This window comes from Pinus tabuliformis, chromosome 7 (assembly GCF_031772625.1).
Source record: "Pinus tabuliformis cultivar Carrire ecotype Pingquan chromosome 7, CPIR1, whole genome shotgun sequence".
NCBI lineage: Eukaryota > Viridiplantae > Streptophyta > Pinopsida > Pinales > Pinaceae > Pinus > Pinus tabuliformis.
The window spans coordinates 1,049,559,727-1,049,586,266 of NC_142293.1; the positions used below are offsets into that span (position 1 = coordinate 1,049,559,727).

At 38.2% G+C, this 26,540-nt stretch overlaps 1 protein-coding gene across 2 annotated transcripts in view; it reads left to right on the top strand.

Moving 5' to 3' along the window:
- The window catches only part of LOC149251271 (rho GTPase-activating protein 7-like), a 351,010-nt gene that overhangs the window by 49,680 nt on the left and 274,790 nt on the right, over positions 1 to 26,540 (top strand). Inside the window, exons 4-7 of one of the 2 annotated variants that reach the window (XM_089459324.1) lie at positions 13,083 to 13,153; positions 13,269 to 13,347; positions 13,434 to 13,638; positions 14,109 to 14,228. In XM_089459324.1, the coding sequence (XP_089315450.1) occupies positions 13,083 to 13,153; positions 13,269 to 13,347; positions 13,434 to 13,638; positions 14,109 to 14,228 (475 nt within the window). The remainder of the gene's footprint in view (positions 1 to 13,082; positions 13,154 to 13,268; positions 13,348 to 13,433; positions 13,639 to 14,108; positions 14,229 to 26,540) is intronic. The other variant, XM_089459325.1, reaches the window with a different exon arrangement.

Sequence of the window (26,540 nt, forward strand, 5' to 3'; positions counted from 1 at the left end):
ACTTCAAGGTGAATTCATTTGAATTTCATTGAATTTGGTTTTTAAAAGAAAAAGCAAGCAAAATTCATAAAACCTAATGAACTTCTTTCACTTTTGACATTTCTTGTCGCTGGTTAGTCAAGGATTCTAGACCTGCACCAAACCTAATCTAAACCCCTAACATTTTAAGGAAATATCCTTTTTTGAAATATATGTTTACAGTTTACTGTTGGCTTGCAATTTTCATTATTGTCATATATGTTTAATGTGCACGTAAAATTTTATTATATAAATTATATATTTAAATCTTGAAAATTTTGAATTATATAATTATTTAAACTTAATGTCAAATTTAATGAGATAGTTTTGCATGGTGGAATTCTTTCCAACCTTCATGGTTGCTGATCTTAAAACAAAGTCAAACCAGGTGACTAAGGACTTGGTTTCCGATGTCGAACTTTTTTTGGCAAATATGAGTTAGAATTGGCCAAGTTATTCTAACTAAACTGATTCTGACTACTCTATTATGTAGTATATAATATGTACATACATATAGATATCTAGGAAGAAAATAGACATTGAAAAGGAACCTTGTAGTCAGGTCAAGAAATGTGATAATTAGATTTGGAAACCCCCAATGATATAAAAATATCAAAGAGACAAGGGAACAAAGCGCAACAGTCACTAGTTACTTTTTGGCACACAAATCAAAATACAGATATGCTGCGATCTATTCTTTTGCAGCTCATTAGATGCAAAAATATTGGGGCTCATGGGCTATACTTTTCATAGCATGGAAAACATCAAAGCGAATTTGGGATGGAGATTGTAGTATCCCTTATAAGAACATAATTCTGAACATACAACACTGACAAGTATTTTGGAGGCATGTTTCAAGATACTTGAAGATCATCTTGTTCAAAATAATAGTGAGAAAGGTCCTTCTTTGACTTGTGCCTTAGTCAAAGACCAAGAAGCAATTTTCCTTAGCATGCACGAGTTCCTAAAAGTTAGAACTTAGGATGAGTTCCTAAATTTTAGGATGGATTCCTATAAGTTAGGACAGTTCAAGAAGCAGTTTGACTGATATGCAGGAGTGGAAGGCTCAATTTGTTGCCTTTGAGTGCGAGTTATCTTTGGAAAATGACAAGCGAGCGGGTCTCAAGTTCTAAGTTAAGGAAGGATGAGTTGCACGAGTCAGTTAGACTCGCTTAACTCATCAATCACTAGTTCGATTTCCAGAAATAAAACTTGCCAAATTTATTCTATTCGAAAAGCTTATAAGGAGGACGAAGGCACATAACTGATTGTTGTTTTGTGAGCACAATTTGGCGAGACAAGGCAATAGAGAGCACATGTTTGTGTGTGTGAGCTTGTGAGAGGAAGAGTGTGCAAGAGAGGCTTGTGCACAGATTGGTAGAGGCTATTTTCCCTCGGAAATTGCGCTACGAATTAGGAGGTAATTCCTAGTTGAGAGGAGCAACCTATGCGCATAGATTGAGGTGGGATGCGCTAGGAAATAGGGCTCTAGAAGTGCGCAAAGAATAAGGGAAGCAGATCAGGGGTCTTGCAAGGAGTGTTTCAGCTTAGTGCAAGTAGAGAAAACAGATTCTTTTCTATTGAAACAAGTTGTATTGTAAGAGATCTGTTGCTCATTTTTTATATCAATAAAATTCTCATACAAGTAGAGGGTTTTCCCTGCTGGGTTCCTTAGAAAAATATTGTGTTTTGCTATTTTGTGATTGTGATTTATTTCTGTTCTATTCCGTTGCAAATAAGTAGAGAAATTCTGTTTATTGTGAATAGAAACTAGTTTTCAGAATTGTTCATTAAGCAGTTGCAAAATTTCAGGGAAATTCTACATGGTATCAGAGCAGTGAACAAAATCAAGACCAGCACAAGTTGAGGCAAGCATCATAGGAGAAGAACTTTTGAAGCAGTCACAACCTCTAGGAGCCTTATCAAGTGAGAAGGAGTTGAGTTTTGTTGTTCCTTTCTGTGATTTGGTGCAGGCCAAGCTTGAGGGCAGTTCTGTGCGTTTTGTGTGTGTAATTCTCTGTGTATCAGGCTGAGATTTTCTGTGTGCCTTAGAAGGAGAGCTGAGCCCCTGTAGTCTCAGTATTGGAGGGCTGGAAGGCCTAACAGGTGGCTGGAACATTCCTTTAGGACAGTGTATGAAGGAGGCTTGTAAAGGGAGGGTTACACAGGTTTTTGTGGAGGTTTAGAGGCCGAGTTGTGGAGGACTGGTGCACTGTGTTCAGGTGCACTAATTAGAGGCCGAGGAATCTCAGAGGAATGCCCAGAACCGTGACCTAAGAAGAGCAGAAGAAGTCTGCTAGTTGAGGTATGTTTTGTGTTCTTCAGTGATTGATGCATTGCTAGGTTGTGTAGGGCTGTTCTACAGTTTGTTTGAGCAACAGTTGGTTGGCAGCTTAAGAGAAGATTGGAGGGCTTCTAGAAGGTGTCTATTCAGCCCTAAGTTCAGTCCTTGTGATGGACTACAAGACTGATAGGAGAGGCAAAATTATTTGGCCCTAAGTATAACTTCTTGTGAAGGATAACAATGCAGTTAGTGGGCAGGTATTGGAGAGTTTTCTGGGGAAGCAGGATGGCATACAAAGGATTGAGAGCAAATCACTGTTTAGAGGGAGCATCGAACTTCGTTCCATGGAAAGGGAGGATCATGATAGTGCTGGAAGATAATGGGGTGGGAGAGTTCATCAAGCAAGCGATAGTGCCGCTTCAAGATCCCCAGCAATTGGCCCAAGATAATAAGAATGGTATTAAGGAAAGGAGGATTATTCTAGAAGGGGTTAGAAATCATATAGTACCTCATATTTATGAGAAGAATACAGCATATGTGATGTTCGATGCCATCTTAAAACTATATTAGAGTACAAGTGATACCAAGAAGCTTGCTCTTAAGGAGAAGCTGAGGAGTATGTGGATGAGCAAGGATGAACCCATCATCACATATTTGTCAAGGTTCACTTAGGTATGAGATCAACTAGGTGGTGTGGGCATGATTGCATCTAATCATGACCCTGTGACTTTTGCTTTACGTGGACTTCAAAAGTCTTGGAAAGGGTTCCAAGATGTTGTTAGTGGGAGAGAGAACTTTCCCAATTGGGAAATGTTTTGTATTGACTGCATACGGGAAGAGATCCGAAGAGGAACTATAGAAGAGAGATTAGTTACGATCGTGGACGAGGAGAACCTTGCCTTGGAAGGCCGAGTCCAGTTAGAAGGGCAAGAAGAAGGATCTAAGCAAGATCAACTGCTTCCATTGCCATGAGTTTGGACACTATGCTACTAAGTGTCCTAAGTGGAAGGAGTCCAGTAAGGATCATGTAGCTACATCAGCGGAGGTAGATGCTTTTTTTGCCCAATTCGAGAAAGATTGCACATTGATTGCTTTCATGGCAAACTCAATAGATAGCAATATATGGTATTGATTCGGGAGCATCCTTCCACATGACTGGAAACAAGAAGAGCTTCAACCACTTGAAGGAGAAGGGCATGCAATTTCAGATTGAGCTAGGAGATGTGGTCAATATGCAGTTATAGGAGTTGGCACTGTCAATTTTTAGAGGGAGTCAGGTAATCCTCTTCATCTCAGAGATGTTCTCTATGTTCCAAGCAGTGTTGCGGGGGAGCGCCCCCCCTGATCCTGCTCCCAATTCGCTTTTCGGGCGGGAGTGCGCTCTCGAAATCGCTCCCAGTAAAAAAATTTGCGCTCCTTGCCAATTTCGGGAGTGGATTAGGGAGCGTCACTCCCGTCGCTCCGGGAGCGAATTTTATAACCCGGGAGCGATCAGGGAGCGATCGCTCCCGAAGCAACGGGAATGGCGGGCAGGAGCGATTAACGTAGAAAAAAAATTTCGCCGGTAAAAAAATCGATTTTTTTTTTTATAAATTGGGAGAGGGAGGGGCAAAAGGGCTTCATTGTGATTGTGAGAGTTGAGTGAGAGGGTCATTTGCGAATCTGAGATTGAGAGAGGGAGATTGAGAGGGTGAGAGTGAGGACTAAGGAGCAAGGAGAGAGTGAGACTGAGAGAGAGCAAGGAGCAAGGAGAGAGTGAGGAAAGAGCAAGGAGCAAGGAGCAAGGGGAGATTGGACGCATTTGAGGTAGGTTCGCCGCTCTACAATATTGAATAGAATGTTTAGCAAATTTTTTTTAATGTTTATTAAATTATTCCTAATTTCTAAATAAATAAATAATTTTTTCTCTATTTTGGTTTCCTATTCCCATTACCATTCCATTTTATTAAATTTTGCAGATTCAAAACTTCAAATTTCAAACATCATGGTTATATTTCTTGGCATTTTTTTCTTCTTGGTTCCTTTTCTGGTTATTATGGTGCTGGAGAGTAGAAAAAGGAGGGTTGAAAATGAAGAAGGGGATGAAGAAGGGGGACAAGGTGGATTTGATGAAAACCCCGGTGAGGAGGAGTTGGAGGAGAGTGAACATGATTCAGCTCAAAAAATTAAACAAGACCGAACCCCATTGTGGAAATATGTTAACAGGCCTAAAGCAGGGAAAGGGGGTGGAACCACTAAATTTCATTGCCCCTATTGCAACAATAATTACACAAGTTCATACACCCATGCCAGAAAACACCTCTGCGGGAAAATGCCATGAGATGGAGATAAACAAATAGGAATCAAAACTTGTGCAGGTGTGTCAGCAGCACATAGAGCCAAATACATAAGGGAAGAGGAGGAAGCCCAATACAAATCTAAAAAATCAAGGGGTTTCTTTGAACCAAGCTCACAATCACAAGCACAAAGAACTCCTTCAGCATCCTCCCAAGGCAGTGGATATGGAGGCACAGGGTCACCAGGTTTAAGGCGTAGAACCATATCAGATTTCCTTGATGAAGGGTGTAGGAATGATGTGGATTCAAAAGTTTACATGTTTCTCTATGCATGTGGCATACCATTCAATGTTCTTCGCTCACCTTATTGGCACGAAATGGTTTCTGCCATAAATGATGCCCCTAAAGGATACAAGAGCCCTGGGTATGACAAGGCAAGAACCATTGGACTTGATCATAAAAAAGCAAAAATATCACATTCTTTGAATAGAATGACAAGTTCTTGGACTGACCATGGGGTGTCCATTGTATCTGATGGATGGACAAATGTAAAAGACAAGCCATTGATAAGTGTTCTTGCTGTGTCTATTAGTGGTGCCATCTTTCTTTCAGCATATGATTACTCAGACAAGTTCAAGACTGCCATCAACATTGCAGAACCATTACTTGAAACAATTGACTGTATTGGGCCATACAATGTCATCACTGATAATGCTCCTAATTGTAAGGCAACGGGAGCAATTATTGAGGATAAATACCCCAACATATTTTGGTCTGGGTGTTTGCTTCACACATTGAACCTTTTGATGCACGATATTGTTAAGAACAAAAACAAACATTACAAATGGATTGGTGATTTGTACAAGAAAGGCAAACAAATCCAGAACGTGGAGACAGATCCAAGTGAACGAGGTTCTTCCAACGACACCTTTCTCGCTAAGAGGGATTGTTGAAAATAATAGCGAGAAAGGTTCTTTGACTTGTGCCTTAGTCAAAGAGACCAAGATAAATTTTCCTTAGCATTCATGAGTTCCTAAAAGCTACGATGAATTGCTATAAGTTAGGACAGTTCATGAAGCAGTTTGACTGATATGCAGGAGTGGAAGGCTCAATTTGTTGTCTTCTAGTGCGAGTTATCTTTGTAAAAAGACAAGCGAGTGAGTCTCAACTTCTAAATTGAGGAAGGGAGAGTTGCATGAGTCAGTTAGACTCAGTTAACTCATCAATCAATAGTTCGATTTCAGAAGTAAAACTTGCCTTATTTAGCCTATTCGAAAAGCTTATAAGGAGGACGAAGGCACATAATTGATTGTTGTTTTGTGAGCACGAGGTGGTGAGACAAGGCAATAGAGAGCACATGTTTGTGTGTGTGAGCTTGTGAGAGGAAGAGTGTGCAAGAGAAGCTTGTGCATGGATTGGTAGAGGCTATTTTACCTTGGAAATTGTGTTAGGAATTAGTAGTTAATTCCTAGTTAAGAGGAGCAGCCAATGTACATAGATTGAGGTGGAATGCACTAGGAAATAGGGCTCTAGAAGTGTGCAAAGAGTAAGGGAAGCAGATCAGGGGTCTTGCAAGGAGTGTTTAAGCTTAGTTCAAGCAGAGAAAACCAGATTGGTTTCTATTGAAACAAGTTGTGTTGTAAGAGATTTGTTGCTCATTTTTTCTATCAATAAAATTCTCATACAAGTAGAGGGTTTTCCCAGTTGGGATCCCTAGAAAATAGTGTTTTGCTACTGTGATTTATTTCTGTTCTGTTTTGCTGCAAATAAGTAGAGAAATTCTGTCTTGTGAACAGAAACCAGTTTTCAGAATTATTCACTAAGCAGTTGCAGAACTTCAAGGAAATTCTACACATCCCCCATTAACACTAGCATGGGGTTGAGATGTGACAATATTTACTTCAGGAAATGAGCTTATGGATTTGAATAACTCATTATATTTTTGTTTCTTGCGGTCAGACTTCTTCTGCATAATCCCTAACTGAGTAAAGTGAATCATATCTGATATGCTTGAATTCTATGTTTTACCTTATAAACCTTATTAGTTTGTTAAAAATTAAAAATAAGACATGATTATCTTAGAATGGCAGCCATACCAACTTGCTTCTAACTTTGGTTGACTCAAAGGCAAAGTGATTGTGGTTCGCGTGTTTTTAAAAAAGATTATTCACAAGTAAACCTCTACATGTTTTAACCAGTGTTTTTAAATCCGGAACCGGTGACCGGACCAGTCCACCTAATGAACCGGTTTACTGACCGGAACCGGTCTAACCGGGACTGGTTTGGTCTAAACGAACCGGTTTTAAAAAATACATTAAATAATTATTTTTAATGAAACAAAACTATTTTTAAGATTTAAAACCATGATTCCAAGCCAATAGAGACAAAATATGCAAAGTTTGCTCATTTATATACCATGTAAAGGTGAATATATCAAAATGGCACCGAGTGCAATACATATCATCGACAAAATAGCAAAATACATAAGCAATGAGGCTTTAAATGGCCTATAAAGTCAAAAAACAACGCTGCAAGCTATGAGGCCATTGGCCTACTACAAGTCTACAGTGTACACATGATCAATCATCAAGTTCATCGCCCCTACTAGCCACAAGATCATCATCAGCAGATACATAGACATCATTTGGTTCAGAGTCTGAGGATGCCTCAGCTTGATCTGCAACCTTAGTATCAATGCCACCAATAACAATAGAAGTGGACCTAATGGAAGCACGAGTTTGTCAACCTGCACGACTAGTGCCTTCCATTGGTTCTTTGCCTTTCCTTGATGCCACTACTGATCCTGGTTCTGATGCCGCCACATAATATGCTTCATCCCTCGCTAAAGCAATGTCGATATCATAATCAGCCTCAAACACAGGTTCTTCAGTGTCCTCCACCCATTTTGATTTTGGATCAATATCGTCCAACACAATGGGGTCTAGATCAGGTGTTTTGCTCATCATTTGGTTCCTCCTCAGTCGAAGGTTGTATTGCATGAAAACAAGATCATTTAACCGTTTTTGTTCCAAACGGTTTCTCTTCTTCATGTGTATGCGCTCAAAAACAGACCAATTGCGCTCACAACTTGAAGCACTGCAAATTTGAATGAGGACTCTAATTGCAAACCTTTGCAATTGAGGACACTGGCCACCAAATGACTCCCACCAATGTGCTGCAAAGAAAAAGACATTAATTAGTAACTTAGTTTATAATTTGAATTGTAAAGAATGTAAACAATTTTAACTTGAGAAGAAAAACAAATTGGAAATTGGAATTGCTTACGTGGTTGGTCCACATCTCTTTCCATCTTTGCCAAGCTTTTGCCAAAAGTACCACTTGCCATAGTGAAAACAGTAAGTTGTCTATGTATTTCCAACTGGTCTGCATCAATGTTTTAAAACTCCGACTCAGACTCCGACTCCGACTCGGCCGAGGGTCGACTCCGACTCCGACTCCGACTCGGAATTGACTCGGCCGGCTCGATTTCAATGACTCGATCGTTGTAAAAAATACATTAAGTATTTATTTTTTTATTATTAAAAAGCATAATTTTAAAGATTTTCATTCATGTTTCCAAACACACAGCATTATAATATAGATGGAAGACAACATATGATCAAAGTAGGCTCATGAATATATCCATTATATCAAAATGGCACCCAGTGCATTGTCCAATACATACACGATGATGATATAGAGATCAAAACAAAAACACATAACCAAGGAGGCTAGAAATGGCCTCTACAACAAAAGTATGTGACTAGTACTACTGGCTACTGCTAGAGTTGCCAACATCATCTGGCTCAGTGTTACTTGGGAGCGGGAGCGAAAGCAGGGAGCGGGAGCGGGAGCGACATTTTCAGAAGCTCCCGGTTTGGGAGTGAATCCCAGAGGAGTTTGACAACTAGTGTCACTAACATCAAGGTACATAGAGGGATTGGTGCTCTTGATTAAATACGAGTTCCATACCCTAATACATGACAAAATTCAATGGAAACATTGCAATCCCCCATTCCTGAAATTCTAAAAAATTGATAAGTTTGCTGGATTTTGAATGAAATCTAAAATTCTACTTTCTCCATATGAAATCCAATGAGGCCGGAACCACTCTTAAACATCCTGAGTCATTTCATGATAATGTTAAAAATTTAAGTAAAAGGATGAAAATGAAGATTAAGGAGAATGTCACTTTTACTTTAAGAATTTAACATTACCATGAATAACATATCAATACTAGGGATCGGAGTGGGTTAAATAGGGTTGGGGAGAGGGGAATGGACCAATGTTGCATGAAGCGGAAGCGTTTTTTGGAAGTGGGGAGGCCGAAGCGTCATTTTCCAAAAATCTAGGAAGCGAAGCGTCCGTGGAAGTGTCTACTATATATATATATTTATATTTTTTGCATTTATACTCAAAACAAACATCCCAAATACCAAATTAATTGTAGAAGACATGAAAACATGCATATTTTTGCATAAATCAAGATAGATATAACATCCATTGTACATTAATGATCTAGAATCTAGATTCTTCTCCTCTTGTCTAGCCTTTGCCTCTACCTCGATTGTCTAGGGATATTAGTCAACATTGCCCAATTTTGATCAAACTACCTAATTCAAGACTTAAACTATGGTAGAAAAAGCTTAACATGTTTGATCGATGATTTTGACTTGATTGAAAGGTAATTTTTTGCTAAGGGCATGCCGCGTGACAAAGGAGTTCAACAATTAACACCACCAACACTAGGGTACATATAGGGCTTGGTGCTCTTGATTAAATGCTAATCGCATACCTTCATACTTGATATAATCTAATGAAATGCCACAATCCCATTGATCTTGAATTCCTGAAAACTTTTAAGTCTGCTGAATTTTGAATAGGATATGAAATTCTATTTTCTCCATATGAAGTCCAATGAGGCTGGAACCACTCTCAAACATCCTGAGTCATTTCATGGTAATGTTAAAAATTTAAGTAAAAGGATGAAAATGAAAAATAAAGGAGAATGTCACTTTTACTTTAAGAATTTAACATTACCATGAGGGAGCATCTGCTATATTTATATTTCTTTTTGCCTTCATTCGTCACCCTAACCCAAGGTGGACCCACCCCCAACAAGCAAACTCACCTAAAATTAAAAAAAAATTTGAAAAAAAACGATTTTCTAAATGCTTTTCCGGAAGATTTTCTAGAAGCGTACGCTTCCTCCTCCAAAGCGCCACGCTTTTGATGCCCGAAGTGCGCTTCGGAAGCGGTGCTTCCGTACAACGCTTCCAAATTTCCAGGGAGCGGCTAAAAAAGCCGAAGCGCCGCTTCCGGCCAAGCTTCCTAGGCGCTTCCTTATGGGACGCGCTTCGGGGCTTGGAACCGGGGGGGGGCGCTTTGTGCAACACTGGAATGGACCCCAAATAGCACTTAACCAATTTTTAAAATAGCTTGGAGTCCCCAACACTCAGCAAAATCTTAAAAATTAAAAAAAAATATAAAAAAACGTTGTTTTTGGGGTTTACTGGCCGCATGAACTGACCCGATCGAGTAGTTACGGATCCGGCCGAGTCGGCCGAGTTATGACTGACTCGGCTCAGTCATGCTATAACTTGGCTGGGTCAGTCATAACTCGGCCGACCGAACCATTTTTTCTGTCGAGTTGATTTTTTTTTTTTTTTTTTTGGTTCTATTGTTTCCGGCTCGGACCAACTCGGTCGAGTCGGTTCCGAGCCGGGCGGATCTTAAAACAATCGTCTGCATGGCTAGGGACCATGCGCTCCAAGCAATCAATCAATCTAGCTCTGACCTCCCCATCATGCAGATCTCCTAACCGATTTTTATAATGATACTTTGGGTTAAAAAAATACCCAGCTGCATGTATAGGACAATGGAGTTGATTGTTCCATTTGTTATCAATGATCTCCCATATACAACCATATTTAGCTAACCTATTCTTGTAAGCTGGCCGTATCTGCTCCTTTCCTTGATCCATAACCTCATAAATGTAGCCCATGGCCAATTTTTCCCCATCCACCATCCTTGGCACCTTAACAAGGGGCTCGGTAATTTTCACAAGCTCTATAGACCTTTTCCAAAAATAACTGTCTAACACTTTCTTTTTGGTGTCTTTTCCATCTGGTCTTACGAGCCCATCGAGATTCAGAGCATTCTTCAGAGGAAAACATTTTCTGCAAGTTTTTATGTTGGCCATTGAGGCATTGCAACGTGAGGAAGTGAGTTGCAAATCTCGTAATTGCAGGCCTAACAAGCTCTTTGCCCCTAGTGTTTTTCCTCATTAGGCTCAATACCCATGAGTGGTTGTAAATGTATTTTGTAATGCACTTGGCATGCTCTACAATGTTTTTTACCCACTCCACTTTGCCTATATCCTCAAGCATGAGGTCTATGCAATGTGCAACACATGGAGTCCAAAATATGGTCTTATATTTGGTCTCAAGCATCTTTCCAGCAAGAACATAGTTTGAGGCATTATCGGTGATGACCTGCACAACATGCTGCTCCCCAACTTCCTGAATAATGTTATCCAAAAGCTCAAATAGAAGGGCTGCATCCTTCACCTTATCAGATGCATCAACTGATTTCAAAAACATGGTTCCTTGAGGGCAAGAAACAAGGAAATTAATGATAGTGCGGTTCTTTCCATCGGTCCATCCATCTGACATGATGGAACAACCTGTTTTGAGCCATGAATCTTTAAACTCTACCAAATACTCGTCAATGGAAGATATCTCTTTTTGCAAAAGAGCTCCCCTCAAGTCATGCAGACTAGGGCCTTTGAAGCCTTTTCCTGCAGCTATAACAGAGTCCCACATAGCTTGGTAATAAGGTGAGCGAGCAACATTAAATGGGATATCTGAATCATACCACCATCTTGCAATGTATTGATGAGAAGTTTCTTTGCATTGTTTTTTCCAATGTTGATCCAAAGTGGGTTGGCGACTTGGCTGGGAGGAAATGGGATTAGAAGATGCAATGTTGGCAGAAGATGAGAAAAAACTTTGGATGAAGATAGTGAAAGGGGTCATTGGTGGAAGGGATAGGAGTTGAGTCTTGAATCTCATAATCATCATACCCACTCTCCTTCATGGCTTCTATTAATTCCCTCTTCCTTGCAATGTCATCTTGGATGGCCTTCTCCCTAGCCTTATCCTCATAAATTTTTTCAAGCTTGGCAATGTATTCTACCCTAATAGGACCCAACACTGCATTTGGTGCATCACATGGCTTTACTTGGCCTCTTACCCCAGCCAAGTGTTGTTTCAATTTAAGAATACCCCCACCTCCAATAGCTTCATTGCATAATTTGCATATCATTTTTCCATCAATAACATCACAATGAGCCCATGCACTGTCCTTTCCTTTTGGAGCCACGTTTGCTTGAAATAATAACATTTTGCAAAGAAATCTGCCATTTAAAAAAAATATTGCAGCTTAGCAACATGGAAAACCAAAGCTAAATGTAGGAAAACAAATGCACATGCAAGCTACAAAATTTGATAGCATAGAGCTAGAGATTTGATAGCATAGATGATAGAAGTGAGAAGTTTATAAATTTATAACACAAAATTTAATTCATGGACAGCAGTCAAATGAGGAATTTTCAAGTGAAAATCCTTACCTGGAAATGCAAACTAGCTTCCTTAGCGTCCTCTTGAAGATGGCAACTCCACTGACAACTACAAACTATCTCCAAAATAGCTCCAACTCCAACTCTTGAAGATGGCAACTCCACTGACAACTACAAACTATCTCCAAAATAGCTCCAACTCCAACTCCAAGATGACTACTCCAGCAAAAACTCAACACTCTCCAAGCTCACAAACAAACTCACAAACACTCATAAACACTCCAAATCAGATGTGTGAGACAAATGAGAGGGAGAGGGGCCTCTTAAAGGCTTGGAGAGGGTGTTTTTGGAGGGAAAACACCCTTAGTTTCCCTCCAAAACCCCTAAAAGACATTGAAAAAAGCGCTGACTGGGATCACGGTGGGCTTGACAGGTAACCGGCCGGTTTAGGACGGAACTGGCTGGTTTGATACAAACCGGCCGGTTCCGTCCTAAATCAGCCGGTTAGGACCAGTTAGGTCTCTTTTAATGCCACGGAGGGTGTCTAACCCAGTTTTTTGACCGGTTCCGACTTGAGGGCCTGCTAACCGGCCGGTTAGACTGGTAACCGGTTAGCTGGGCCGGTTTTTAATACTATGGAACTTTTAACAATCATCTTATTTGAAGTGAATATGCTATATATTTTTTCCATGAAATATTTAGATGGATAATCCTCTTTTGTGCTAGTTGAAATATTAAGCTCATTCAAATGGGGAGTACATGTGAACAGTTTTAGTGTGGTTCAAGATAACCAAGCAAATTTTGTTATAATTTCTGTTTCCTTTGAAGGACATGCATGTTTTACGAAATTGTCATTGAACTCCCTTGATTTATGGTTTTGAATAGCTGACAGGTTTCCCTTTTCTTTGTTCCTTAATGTTCTTAGAGTGCTCTTCCTCAGAAAGGTGGAGAAGTGAATTTAACTCTGGGTGGGATCGACCTTAATAACTCAGGAAGGTAGAACAAGAGGCATTTCATTATATTAATTTTTTTGTCTTATCTCTTTTCCTTTTTCCCGACTTCGAATTGTAAAGAAGTTCTTAATTCATGTTTGAACATATAAAATGTGCAGTGTAGTTGTTCGAGCAGATAAGAAGTTATTGACGGTACTTTTCCCTGATGGTCGTGATGGGCGTGCCTTTACACTTAAGGTGTTTCAATCTTTATGCCGTTTTGATATTATTTCATTGGTTGTTGTATTCATCATAATTGATTCTATAATTCATCATGCCATTAGGTGGTGTCGATATCTACAACAAACTTATACATGGGCGCATTGTTTATTACAACCATGCAGGCAGAAACTTTAGAAGACTTGTTTGAATGGAAGGCGGCACTAGAGCATGCTTTGGCTCAAGCACCCAATGCAGCCCTTGTTATGGGACAGAATGGTATATTTCGAAATGATTCAGTTGATACCATGGAAGGATCTGCAGAACAATGTGAGTCTTATTTGTTCAGTGTAACTTTAGAAGCTTCTACAAAATTTTAGTGCTTGCTTGTTAACTTGTTTACGAAAAGGCATACATCTATTGGAGGATTGGCATGTACTGTTTTAATCTTTGGATCTATTGTTACAATCTTTTTGTATATTAGTATAGCATTAATGGTTATACCATAAGGACGGGGATAATTGGTATGAGGATGGAACATCTACACTCTTCCAATTCTTTCGTTCTTTATAAATAAGGTGTTTGTTTTGGAATTTAGCAATTGGATTCTCTACAGTTTGGCTTTATCAGTCATGGATTAGTGGCTATTTTGATTTCAAAATTATGCTTTCATCTCTTTTAAATATTATATAAATTCTTTAAATTAATATAAAACAGTGATCACTGATCAGGCATACAAGCATGTGAGAATTGTCGAAGTGTTGTGGATTTTTACTCTTTATGTTTTCTCTGTTATGCAGGGAGGGACAGACGGCCAGTGAAGTCTTTAGTTGTGGGTAGGCCAATCCTGCTTGCATTGGAAGATATTGATGGAAGTCCATCCTTCTTAGAAAAGGCCCTCTGCTTCATTGAACAATATGGTAAAAAGTTTCCTCTGCTTTCCTCTCTCTGTATTTGGAGTCCCTGTGCTGTTATTGACGGAGTTGCATGGGTTCTTGGCTATTGATCAACTGTATAATAAGTGGGCAATCATTTCTGATCAAAAGAGTGATACTATCCTTTATATCTGTGTTGTAACCTTTTAGAGTCGTATGCTTTTGTCAAATGCATAAGCTAACATTTACTATGTGAAATTCTGTGTTCTTTTATAGTTTATTTATTTATTAATATCAAGCCTATGTTTCAGTTCCTTGGCCATGAACACGTGTTTACATTTATTTATATCGAGATATATTAAAGTGTCATTTGTGGTCCAACTCCAAAACCATTTGAAATCCTTGCATAAACCATAAGTACCTTTCTCAAGTTTATTTTGATTCACTATAATTTCTTTTTGTTGTGTCCCTCACTGTAAATTTATTGAATGGATAGGTGTATTGTACATTTTAATTTCCTGATTTTTTCGGGCACTTATTTTTCTAATGCTACAATTAATTTCCCATTTTTTTTGCTTGGATGTGACCTTCTGCTGTGGTTACCTAGAATCCTGATATCAGTGAGGGGTCTGAAATGTGCCTTAGTTTTTCAGCTTTAAACAGGAAAGGGAGCAGCTTGGTTCTAAAATTGCAAAAATAAGTTTTGACAAGAAGCTTCTCAAGACTCTCAAGTGTTAATAAAATATACCTAGCATCCATCACCTATCAAGAGGTGGGATGCCATGTTGCAGTTATGGAGTGTGACCACCCGACCTAACAGCCATGATGACTTCCTCTATTCAATGGTCCCTTTGTGGACAGTGGGGGTGAGCTGGTTTATGAGGAGTGAACATGTTACGTCTTTGGGGACTTGAACCCTTGTGGGGACAGTGACAACACCCCTCTTTCACCAACTCGGCAAGCTGGCTGAGACAAAATTTACAAAAATAGAGAAAGCAGAATTGTGAAAAGAACAATTATCAATACAAGAGATATTTTAAAATTGAATATTAGCATGTCTACAGTGCAGGTCATCAACAAAATTCATAACACATAGAGAAAGTCAACCTTGGTAGAATCCTTGACAGAACAACCAATTAGCAGCATTGGTGAAGATATGATAATAATTGTTTTACTCCTGCAATTGTTGCATTTATAATGAAGTGCCAAAAACTGCAGATGCTGTACTATTGGTTGGCTGTTCAAAGCACTTAAAGCAGCTCAAATACTAAAAGAAAGTATTTCAGAGTTGGGATTTCAGTGATTTTCTCTTAAACCTATTTATAGTCCCAATTTAATTGTAAATTAGTCCAGACTCCACAGCTGTAGACCTAGCTGGAAATAAAACTCACTAGACTCTTTATGCAAGTTATAGTTATTTAATAATTTAGTGGGTCCTGTAGTCACCTGATTCCAAAATGTTAATTTTGGTTTGTTGTATTCTCCTCTTCTTAGCATTTTTTGCCCTTAAAGCATGACAAAGTGATAGATAATTAGAGAAAATCTCTTTCAGCTGTAGTGGGTCCATTGGTTGCCTGATTCCAAAGGTTAATTTTGCTTCTGTACATTCTTTCTTCTCTTAGCATGCTTTGTTGTCAGTGCTTTAGAAAATGATGGATATTTTTTTGAGTATTAGCACTCCAGTGATAATTTTAAGAGTCAAATCAGTATTGAATAAAATCAGATTATTTTGAGTAATATTTTCTAATGAAGTGTCATTAAAGCCTAGGTAATTATGGGACTTGATATGAAAGAAAGGATATCAAAATCAGTTTCCAATTGATTCCACTATATAAAAAGGCCTATTTCCAATACATACCATGTAGCATGTGTATATTGTTGAGATTTACAAGGGTCAACTGAAGAATTGATGCAACCCAGTCTTACCCAAATCCTGAAATATCCTTCTCAAAAATGTTATTGAGAGAGTTAAACTAGACAGGAGCCCCCTAAGGCTTCTACTTCAATTACCAATCATGGGATCGTACAATTAGGGTTTAAGGTGGAAGATGAGACTTCTAGGGTTTTAGGGTAATTTCCAAGTTTTGAGTTCAAAAGGGAATGCCCCCAAACACATGCAATCAACGAATTACGAAGAGAGTAAAAGCCCAATAAAATGATTTAAATGATTTATAAAAGAAAAAGGGTGATGAAGGATAGAAGATTGGTGTCTTAGCTTGCCAATGTATTTTTGGGGCATATGGGTTCAAGGAACAACACACTTGAGGAGATTGGAGTGGATACAAGACTCAAAAGAACTAGGGTATGTTAAGCTGCTTATCCTAGGTTTTAAATCAAGGCTCTCAATTTCCAATGATGAATTAAAGGAAGGAGCTAACATGCTACTCCCTCAAAGACTTAGAAAGGATTTGTTTAACAAGGATCATGAAACAAATACCTTGCTGACCTGCTTAATACTTGATTACATCCATCTAATAGAACACCAATCAAGATAAAAGAAGTTAACCTACTAGATCAACTGATCCTGCCATAGCCAAATTATAGAAGAGAAAAATTTGCTGAAATTTCAGACTTGCTAATGGATTCTCTTGCAATCCATCCATCCATCAGAAAATGACAGGAAGTGCACTTCTATTTATAGAGTAGGTGCTTAGCTTCACCTACTTTAAAATATTAATTTTAAGCTAAAATTCCCTATTTTAACATATGGAGGGGCAAAAGGCCCTCTTCAACAATTTAATAATCTAAATAATACAATCTAGGGGATTCATGCCACATGTACAAAAATTAAGTGGCATAAGCCCACAAAGGTGACGCATCTCCACCAAATGAGGGGAATGGGGGGACTTTGGCATGGTATCCAACCTCCAAAGGCCCTTCAATGCTCCTGTTTTTTCAATTCATCATCAAAGCTGCCATGTAATCCTCTTGAGTGGGACCTTACCTTGCAAACAAGTTAGCCCAATGAACTTCAAATACCTTGAAAGTGGATATGTGGGTTTTCGAGATGGGCATTCTAGAATCTAGTCTCAAAGGTCCTTCAAAGTGGCAGAATTCATCCTTGAAAGATGGACATAAATGCCTACATTATTATTAAAATATATGCACAAAGGCCAACTCCCTTTACGTTATCGAATCCACATCAATATTCATGTCCAAAGGTTAGTCTTAATCCTTCACGTATAGTTCGACGTCACCAACCAAACTTGAGATTATAGGCCAACTCAAGGTTTATATTCATTACAAGTTGGCTTCAATACAACAAGTCTGCTAAAATAGGTTCATATTTCAAGTTTGCCTTGCTATTTCTCTACAACACATATACACATGTATTTTTTCTTCTCTGAAGAAATATCTTTCAATTCCATATGAGGAATATACATTTTTTGGTCCTTGAGGGACTTTTAAACAACAAGGATTGAAGCCATTACAAGAATACACTCTTTATGAGCTCAACATGTCACATGCGGGATTTGAACTTGGGTGGGGAGGATAACAACATTTCTCCCAACCACTTGATCTACGTCTAGCTGACACATGCACACATACGCACATTACTAATTCATATTATTAATTTGATCTCTTGCCAAAACGAGTTCTCTCTAACCATAGGTGTGAGGTACACAATCATGGCACAAGATTTTATGATCATCAAGCTATCCACCTCCTCATCTGGAGTGTTTAGGTGGATTGGTTCGTATGTGATCCAGATTGGATCATTATATTATTTTTCATCTATCTCGATGCTTTGAGAGTGAAAAAAATTGGAGGAACTAACTTGTAGAGTCATTTTAACAATAGGTGTCCCAATTTGGAGAATTGGGGTTTGAAACCTTTTGGAGCCATTTTGAGGCATGAAATGACATGTTTTGGGGTCAGCCTTTAGCTTTATACCTTGGGACACTGATCTACACTTAGGACCTTTCTAACATTGCAAGAATTGTGTCAATCGAAGTTTGTATGCAAAAGTTATGCACTTGCAAGGTCCCCTATTGTGTTGACCACCATTGTAAGGGAGGATGCCATGTCAAACCACTTTTCTCATGCAAATGGGGCTAGATGCATGTGGACTTTTAAGAATACTCTAGAGGGTCCAAACCGGGAATTCTAGTTGAGAGTTGAGGGAGTAAAACCTTACCCCTAGTTGGCTATCAGACTGTGTTAAATACTAGGTGCTATGAGAGTATGGGTTCCGTTCTATGCTATTGTATTTTGTTCCATAGTTGAGTAGAGCAATTGAGAGTGGGTTATTAGAGGGAGTTAAGGTTCTGCAGTAGCCTCTGAGGCCATGGGTCTCACACTCTCAGGTAGCTCCACAAGGAGTACCTCTTCATTTGTACTTGGGTATTTACAAGGAGTTCCTGTTGTTAAAGCACCTTGCTAATAAAAGGCCACAAGGTCAATTCTCCTCGACACTCTTCTGTCGCAGAGGCTATCTTTAGCCTCGTGGACATTAAAATAATTTCTTTCCATACTAAGGAAAAGAGCGTATAACAACCTCATCTTCTAGTTTGGTTTTCTCTCGTGAGGGTTTCCCAGGTTAAATCTTGTGTATATTGTGGGTGCTGCATGTGAGTGTTTCTTCCTTTTCTCTATTTCTTACATTTCAACTTTTTTATTTATTTATTTAAATAGAAAATCAACTATTAAAGAATCTAAGATCTAAATAAAAATGAACCTTCATAGTAAAGATTTCAATTATGTTATTGTATCACTTTTGACGCCTTGTTCTAGTGGAATATCCACAATAATTTACAAATGACATGAACCTTTCTGTGACATATGACAACCAATCATGAGTGGGACAATGAAATTAGGAAAGATGGAAGGAGTTAAAAGTATGGAGTGGGATATCGGTGCACTACACCTTTCAAAGCCCCCCAATTGTACAACTCAACCAAGGAGTGACAACACTTATATCTAGAAGAAGATAATGATACAAAGATAAAGCTAGGCAAAAGGTACAAAATTACAACATCATGATCCATTATCAAACTCAATCAATGATAACCACTTTCATGACAAGTCCATGTATGTCATGCATCGGTCATCATTGTGAGTGAGTTGAGAATTATGTGGGAAGCATCATCGATTAGTTGTCTTAGGAGAATTGTGGATCTCATCTGTAGAACTGCTGTATGCGATATGGATTGTAGGAAACAAATCTCCTCTAGTTATCTCGATATGTCATGTGTTAACAAAGACTACACAAATGGAAGGACTTGATTTGTCAAATTCACAACTACTTTAGTGAGGGCCTTATGTCCAACTAGCTAATGGTAAACATCTATTTGGTACATTCACCTTTTTAATTATATGAACTCAGGGAAATTGAACTAATGATTGTTACATTTACCCTTTTACAATGCTTGTGGAAAATTTACGTGGAAATGAATCTTGGAGGTCCCTAGAAGGTACTATCATCAACAAAATATAAAAATGCAGTTTTGTTTTTGAATTATTCTTCTAAAATTGTGATTAGTAATTAGAAGAATGGCAATAAACAAAAAAAAAAGTAAATTAAGATGGAGAAACCTCCTCACATTGATTTACACTTGAATAAAATACTTAGGCTTTGATGTTAAATCTGTAATCTCACAACAATGAGGGCATTAAACCTTACACCAAAATAGAAATCTACATCATCAATATTGATAATAAAAGGAAAATCAACCAACCTTCGGCTCCTAAGCTCCAATACTTCATCACTTCTCTAACTCTTATCTCCAAACTAACCAATTACCATTGAAATGGAGATTTTCCATTAGGTTTCTTTACCTCATAAAGTCATATCTTTCATCCACTATGCCATTGGGAGAAAGGAATACCCCCATCTTGCTCTTTGTTGCTTGGAGGCTCTCGCCTCAAACACCCCCCCCCCCCCAATCAGGGCGTGCTCAAGATTGGTTTTTAGAGGCATCTTGGGTTCTCTAGTCATTAACCATCTCCTCAGAATGCCTTCCCCCATTTAGAGCCTCCCTTGATGTGCCAAGCCATCTCTTACCGACTGCACAAGTATTGAAGCGAACTAGTAGAGAGGATATCTACCTAGAGCACTTTTCAGCACTACATGATGGCATCATAGGCTACCCCCCTTAGACACATAGATGTAGGACATAGGCTACCTTCCTTTACTCTTGAATTAGACTCCATTTTGGGTTTGTCACAATGAACTTAGGGTTTTTAAAGTACCTTTTTCTTTGTATCTATTTTTTTTTTCTACTTTAATGTCCTTTATAATATTATATATATGTCCTTTATAATATTATATATATGCCCTTTATATATATGTGAATATTCTATTCCAACTGTTTATATATATATATATATATATATTTCAAAAAACTTTTATAAAGCCTCTTTATATGATATTTTCAGAATATAATTTTTTAAAATTAATTTTAAACTCATTGATCCTTTAATAATTCCATTCAAGGGTGCAACTGTACACGTCAGAATGATACATCAATTTAATTTTTTAATTTGTATGATGTAGATGTTGCAATAGTATGAAATTTAATTTCTCTTACACAACACCAAATCAATTTCTTGTTGTATGGTAATATGAAATTCGATGGGCTCTATACAGTGCCGTGGAGGCGAAGGAAACTGATTGTGATCACTGCTTCAACGGAGGTGGAGGAAACTCGTTGTGAATTCAATCACACAATGGTTGCAGCAACATAGGTTTTTCGGTGGCACCAATGTGGTACAGGTTCGTTTGACAGGTGAAGGTGTACTGTAGTCACTGTATGGGTTGCTTGTGATAGGAGAAGGTAGGGGCAAATGACGATTGTCTTGCAGGTACGCCGTTATATATGTATATATATTTTATTTTTTTTATAATAATTTATTTTTCAAGATATTTTTTTTTTTCAAAATAGGTTCACTTTTTTTATTCTCTTTGTTTTTTAATATAGATAGGTATGTTCCTTTTTTTTCTTTTTATTAATTTTTTTTGACTTCTTTTCTCTCTCTTTTTTTTTGTTGTTTAATTTTATGGCCAAAGCCCTGATAGCGAATCTAGCAGAATGGAGAACCTCCAACTATATAGTGAAACGCTTGATTGCGACAACAACTACGTTGACGAAGGCTTTAATGGCCAATGGCCGGGATCAAAGAACATGGCTTTAGTATTCCTTGGAACATAAATCTGTTGCTTCTGTTCTGAATTGTTCAAATCCACTCTCAATTCGACAATTTTGTTTATCACTCAGAGGAGCATATCATCTTGTATCAACAAAGATGAAAGTTTTGAGACGAGAAGATATTCGAGACAAAAAAAGGGATCTGACCCTTCGTCAGTAAGTTTTGAGGACAAATCTTTTTGAAGAGGGGCAATGTTATGAGTATAATTCATATAAAAATAATAAATGTAAATTAAATATAATAATAATAAATAATAAATAATTAACTTATAGTTAGTTAGTTAGTAATGAAGAGGCATGTATTAGAGACATGTCCATTCATGAAAGGGCACTTGCCTAGGTATATAAGCGGGGAACGATAGTGGCAAGTCTAACAGGAGCAGTCGGTAATGTTAGATGGGCAACAGAGCATAGAGTTGAACACGACGACGGTGAGCAGGCTGACACAATGGTGAAAGGGATGACTGGATGGTGCGGGTGTAAGGTAGGGATGTGAACGCGGCTCTGATACAAATGTAACAAACAAACTTTGTATACTCAGAGGAATGCTCTGATACCAATGTAATGAACAAAGTTTGTATACGCAGTGGAATAATTCAGAAGAACTGAAATATGTAAGTATCCATTGTAGGACAATCAATAATTGTATATAAGAATTGTTGAATGTATAAAAGATGTGTGAAATGATTACAATGAGGGCCCGCTTATATACCTAGGCAGGCGCCCTTTTGTGAATGGTCATGTCTCTAAGACATGCCTCTTCATTACTAACTAACTAATTATTATTTATTATTATTATATTTATATTTACATATTTACATTTATTTCTTATTTATTATTATCTTATCTATGGGTGTTTTTCAACTAAAAAATAAGGTATTGTTCAAGATATAGCTCCGAGGTTCACTACCAAAAGAGAGCATGAATGAGTAAAATATTACAATAATTTTGTGAGTAGAAAGCTGCACAATCACCTTCATGGGAGAAATCAAACAAACAATATAATAGAAGTGTGGTTATAACTGCCAACAAGATAAATCAAAGAAAAGGGTGAAATAGGGTTTTGACCATGCTAATGGATCGACCGCTGAATTGAATAATTGACCTAGTCGGTCTGGGCAGGGGTATGGCTCGATTAACCAAGTTGATTCCGAGTTAGATTGAACTAGTTTTAAAACTATGGTTCTACCTAGCTCATATGGCCATCATCCGGTTCTTGAGTAGATGATGCTCCATTACATCAAAGGGAACCCTTGCATGTCTTAACCCTGATGATTATTAAACTGAATCATCTTAAAGGGGTAATAAAACTGCTACATCATACAATGCAAGCTCTAACGCTTGAGGGGTGGAAAAATCAAGAAGAAGTAAAAGGCGCACAAGAGGGGTGGAAAAATCAGATCGAATTGGTAACTCATGCATCCACAAATGCTCTCTCCTCACATCTATACACTTAGGATGTGGACATACCCATTAACTGGTCCCTTTGACCATGGGACTTGACCATGAAGTCTCTTCCCCTCCATTACTACATTATTATATACTAAAACCTATCAATTGAAGGGTGGACTAGGGAAATGTCACTTCGCCTTAGGGGCTGGAAGCACCTGATAGGGTTTAACCATTAGCTACCTGTAAAAAAGGGAGAAAACACCTTTGCAGGAATTTCGTCTTGATTTTGGAAGGGGATCTTTGTTTGAAGTATTAACATGTTCTAAACATTCAAGTTTGGTTCACTTAGATGCATTATTGATCTTAGTCTTTAATGGATGGTTGCTTTCACTAGAATCCATGTTTTTTTTTTCTATAAGTTGTTTGAATTTTTAGGTGGATCACTGCAACCTAGTCTTTGGGAACTCACTTTGTAGGTATCCAGTACCTTTAGAGAAGTATGTGGCCTAAGTAGGTGCAACGTTGAGAGGTTGGAGCCTCCTGACAACACTAGCAGATGGCACATGTCCCAGAGTACCTTTAAGACCTAGGATGCTAGTCAATTTTGACCTAGTTTTGAGGATTCTTCATGATGACAACACTGGACCCAGAGTGCCCCTAGGCTAGCCTTGAGACAGCTTGATGGGTAGGAGCTGATTCAGAGCCCAAATGAGGATCGTCACCCATTGAGAGATTGGGGGGGCTTGTTGCAACAGAGGAAGCCCTAACATTGGAGAGATGTAGGCCTTATTTAGCAATTGGAGACTGAAAGAGACCACTTGATGGCACCCCAATTGGCACTTAGGACCTCACACGAGATATTGGGGTGAATTTGAGGGCTAACCCTCAAGTTTTGGATCATCGAGGAATTTACACACCCTTTGTCACTTCAACACAGTTTGGCATGGTAGTTGGAGCCTTGATTAGGAATGACATCAACAATTTAAGAGGCTACGACTTACACATTGGGGCTATTATGTCTATTTTGTCGTTAGCTAATGGGTTGAATTGTAACCCAAGTTCATTTAAGGATCAAACTTGTTTTTAGGGGCTTTATTAGGCTAAATTAGGAGACCTAAACTTCATATAAATAGAGGGTAGGCTCAAAATCATTTTCATCATTACTTGTGATCTAATTTGACCCTCTTAGAGATTTCAGCCTAGGTAAAATTCACCTTGTATCTTGTGGAGATGTGATCTACTGAGGATTTTTTCTTATGGATCTATTCTTTGGTATTGGGGATGTCATTTTGGAGCAATAAAGGATTGATTAATGCATTCTATCTTGTAAGTTTTCCTTGTATTTGATAAATCTTTGTATTTTGTGGTTATTGCATGGAATGGTTAATTATCTATGGTTTATATGTGCTAGTTATTGTTGAAAATTATTCTACGGAAAACTAGTAATAGTAATGTATGCATTACCCACTTATATAATTTGTCTGATAATCCCATGAGTGAATATTTCAACTAGCTCTCCTCATTGCCTTTGCTCCCTCACAAAAATGATAGCCAGGGTTTGAAACCTACGGTTTCATATTCCCATACTCCTTGGTAAGGTTTAGTATTTCTCCCTAGTCAGGAATCCCATAGACTTCATCACCCAAGGTCAAGGCACTGGCCTTGGTCATATTGTTGATCACAGTAAAAATTTACTTTGAATCTTACCTTTATTCTCCAAACCTAGAACTTCGACCTCGTAAGGAACGTCACTAGCTAGGGTTAAGGCATCCATTTCTAGTAGGGTTTGCAACTTTCGGTCGTAGAGGGATTCAACACTTGGTTGTGAGGTATTTGACTCAAAGTCAACCTCTTTTAGTGGCCAATTCCTCCATTTTAGGGTAAACGTCCTTTGCCCTAGTCAAATTTTGCCCTAGAAAAGCCCTAGTTTGTCCTAGGGTTCAACTTGAGTTTTATTGAAAGCTTATTGTGCTATAAATTGATTGTTTACATCCATTTTAAGCCTTTTCTTCGTCTTGTGACTCTAGATAAGCTTATTGACCCTGCTTATTCTCAAACCCTAGGTCTCATTGTGCCCTAATGAGGCCTCTTAGAGAATGTGCATTTCCCTAATTGTGCAAGTTGATCCTTGTTCCTAAGAAGGGCATCCATCCTAGGCCTATCTTGTCACCTTTACACCATGGACTAGATCTACCGTTTAGGTGACCTAATTTAGCGAAGCGTTCCCTGTGGTGAAAGTTCACTAAAAAGGAGGTAGTGGTTGTGGTGACAGTGGGCCACACCTCATACTGTCGTCCTTGGTCTAGTTCTTGTCTTGTAAGCTACCCTCACAAGAATTGCTAGATTTTTAGGCAACAAAGTGCATCCACCTCACGCTTCCCACACACTTGGGATGAGGGGACGATTGGGGAAATGTTTCCACACATCCCCCTTTTGGGGAGATGTAGGGAGACGCAGGGGAAACATTTCCCCTGTCTCGTGGACATGTTTCCCTGAAAGGGGTGCTTGTGGGCATTCCACCTTAGAAAGGGCTAGGTGTCCCCCCTTAATTTTGCTTGAAAACAATAATTTATGGGTGGGGAAGCTTAATATTCAACTTTACGGCCCTACTAAAGCTATGTAATTAATGGTAATGTTAAATTCAGAAAGTAAAAGTGACATTCTCTTTTGTATTTCATTTTCATCCTTTTACTTAAATTTTAACATTACCATTAATTGCCTCAAGATGTTTGAGAGTGGTTATTACCTCATTGGATTTCATATGGAGAAGTAGAATTTTAGATCCTACTCAAAATCCATAAGAATTAACAGTTTTTAGGATTGGGGGGATTGTAATGTTTCCGTTGGATTCTATCCTATATGAGGGTATGGGACTAGCATTTAATCAAGAACACCAAGCCCAAAAGCATCCCTTTTCAGGGGGGATGCATCCCCCTCAATTTTGTCTAATAACCCTCAAAATCTATAAAAAAAATTTGAAAAAAAAATTAAAACTAAAAATTGAAAAACATAACAAATATCAAAACGTAAACTAATTTGCAATCCCTAACTCAGTCATTCGACTTACCAACCTCACCTCTACTCGGCTTACGTTGTGATGCTATCTGACCTACCAATTAACTATTGGCTCTCCTCCCCCGTGACGCTCCTTCAATGCTCGTTGCCTATTTATAATTTTTAGTTTTAACTTTTGAGTATTGACTCTAGATATTAATGACCTTAGACTGATTCTTTGACTCTAGATATCGATGACCTTAGATTGATTCTTTGACTCGTCACTCTACTTTTTTTGAGTTTTTGTTATAGCAATTTACTATTCGAGTCTTCAGACTTGAATATCTACTTTAGTTTATTTTGCTTAGTAGTAATTAGATTCTAGAATGATGAATGATGAATTTAAATTTTAAATCAATTTAGAATTTAGAATGATGAATGATGAATTTAGTTTTTAAATCAATTTAGGTTCTAGAATGATAAATAATGAATGATCAATCTATTTCATTATTGAATCTTGTGGTGTATGGATGAATGATGTATGTATCAATATGAATGATGAGTATGGGTCAATATATAATTCAGTTATGTATGGATCAATGTATCTATATGCTTTCTTTCGTGGATTAATTTTGTATTGCTCAGAAAATCAAAATATCATTACATCAAACATATAGTCATGGTACATAGCAAGAGCATCATCCTGATGAAGTCATTGGAGTAGGATTTTTGGAATTGGATCCTAGGGGGGGTTGTATGTTTCTCATCACATTGAAGGTGGATCTCTAGGTAAGCTACCCTGGCATCTAAACGCTCCAAACAG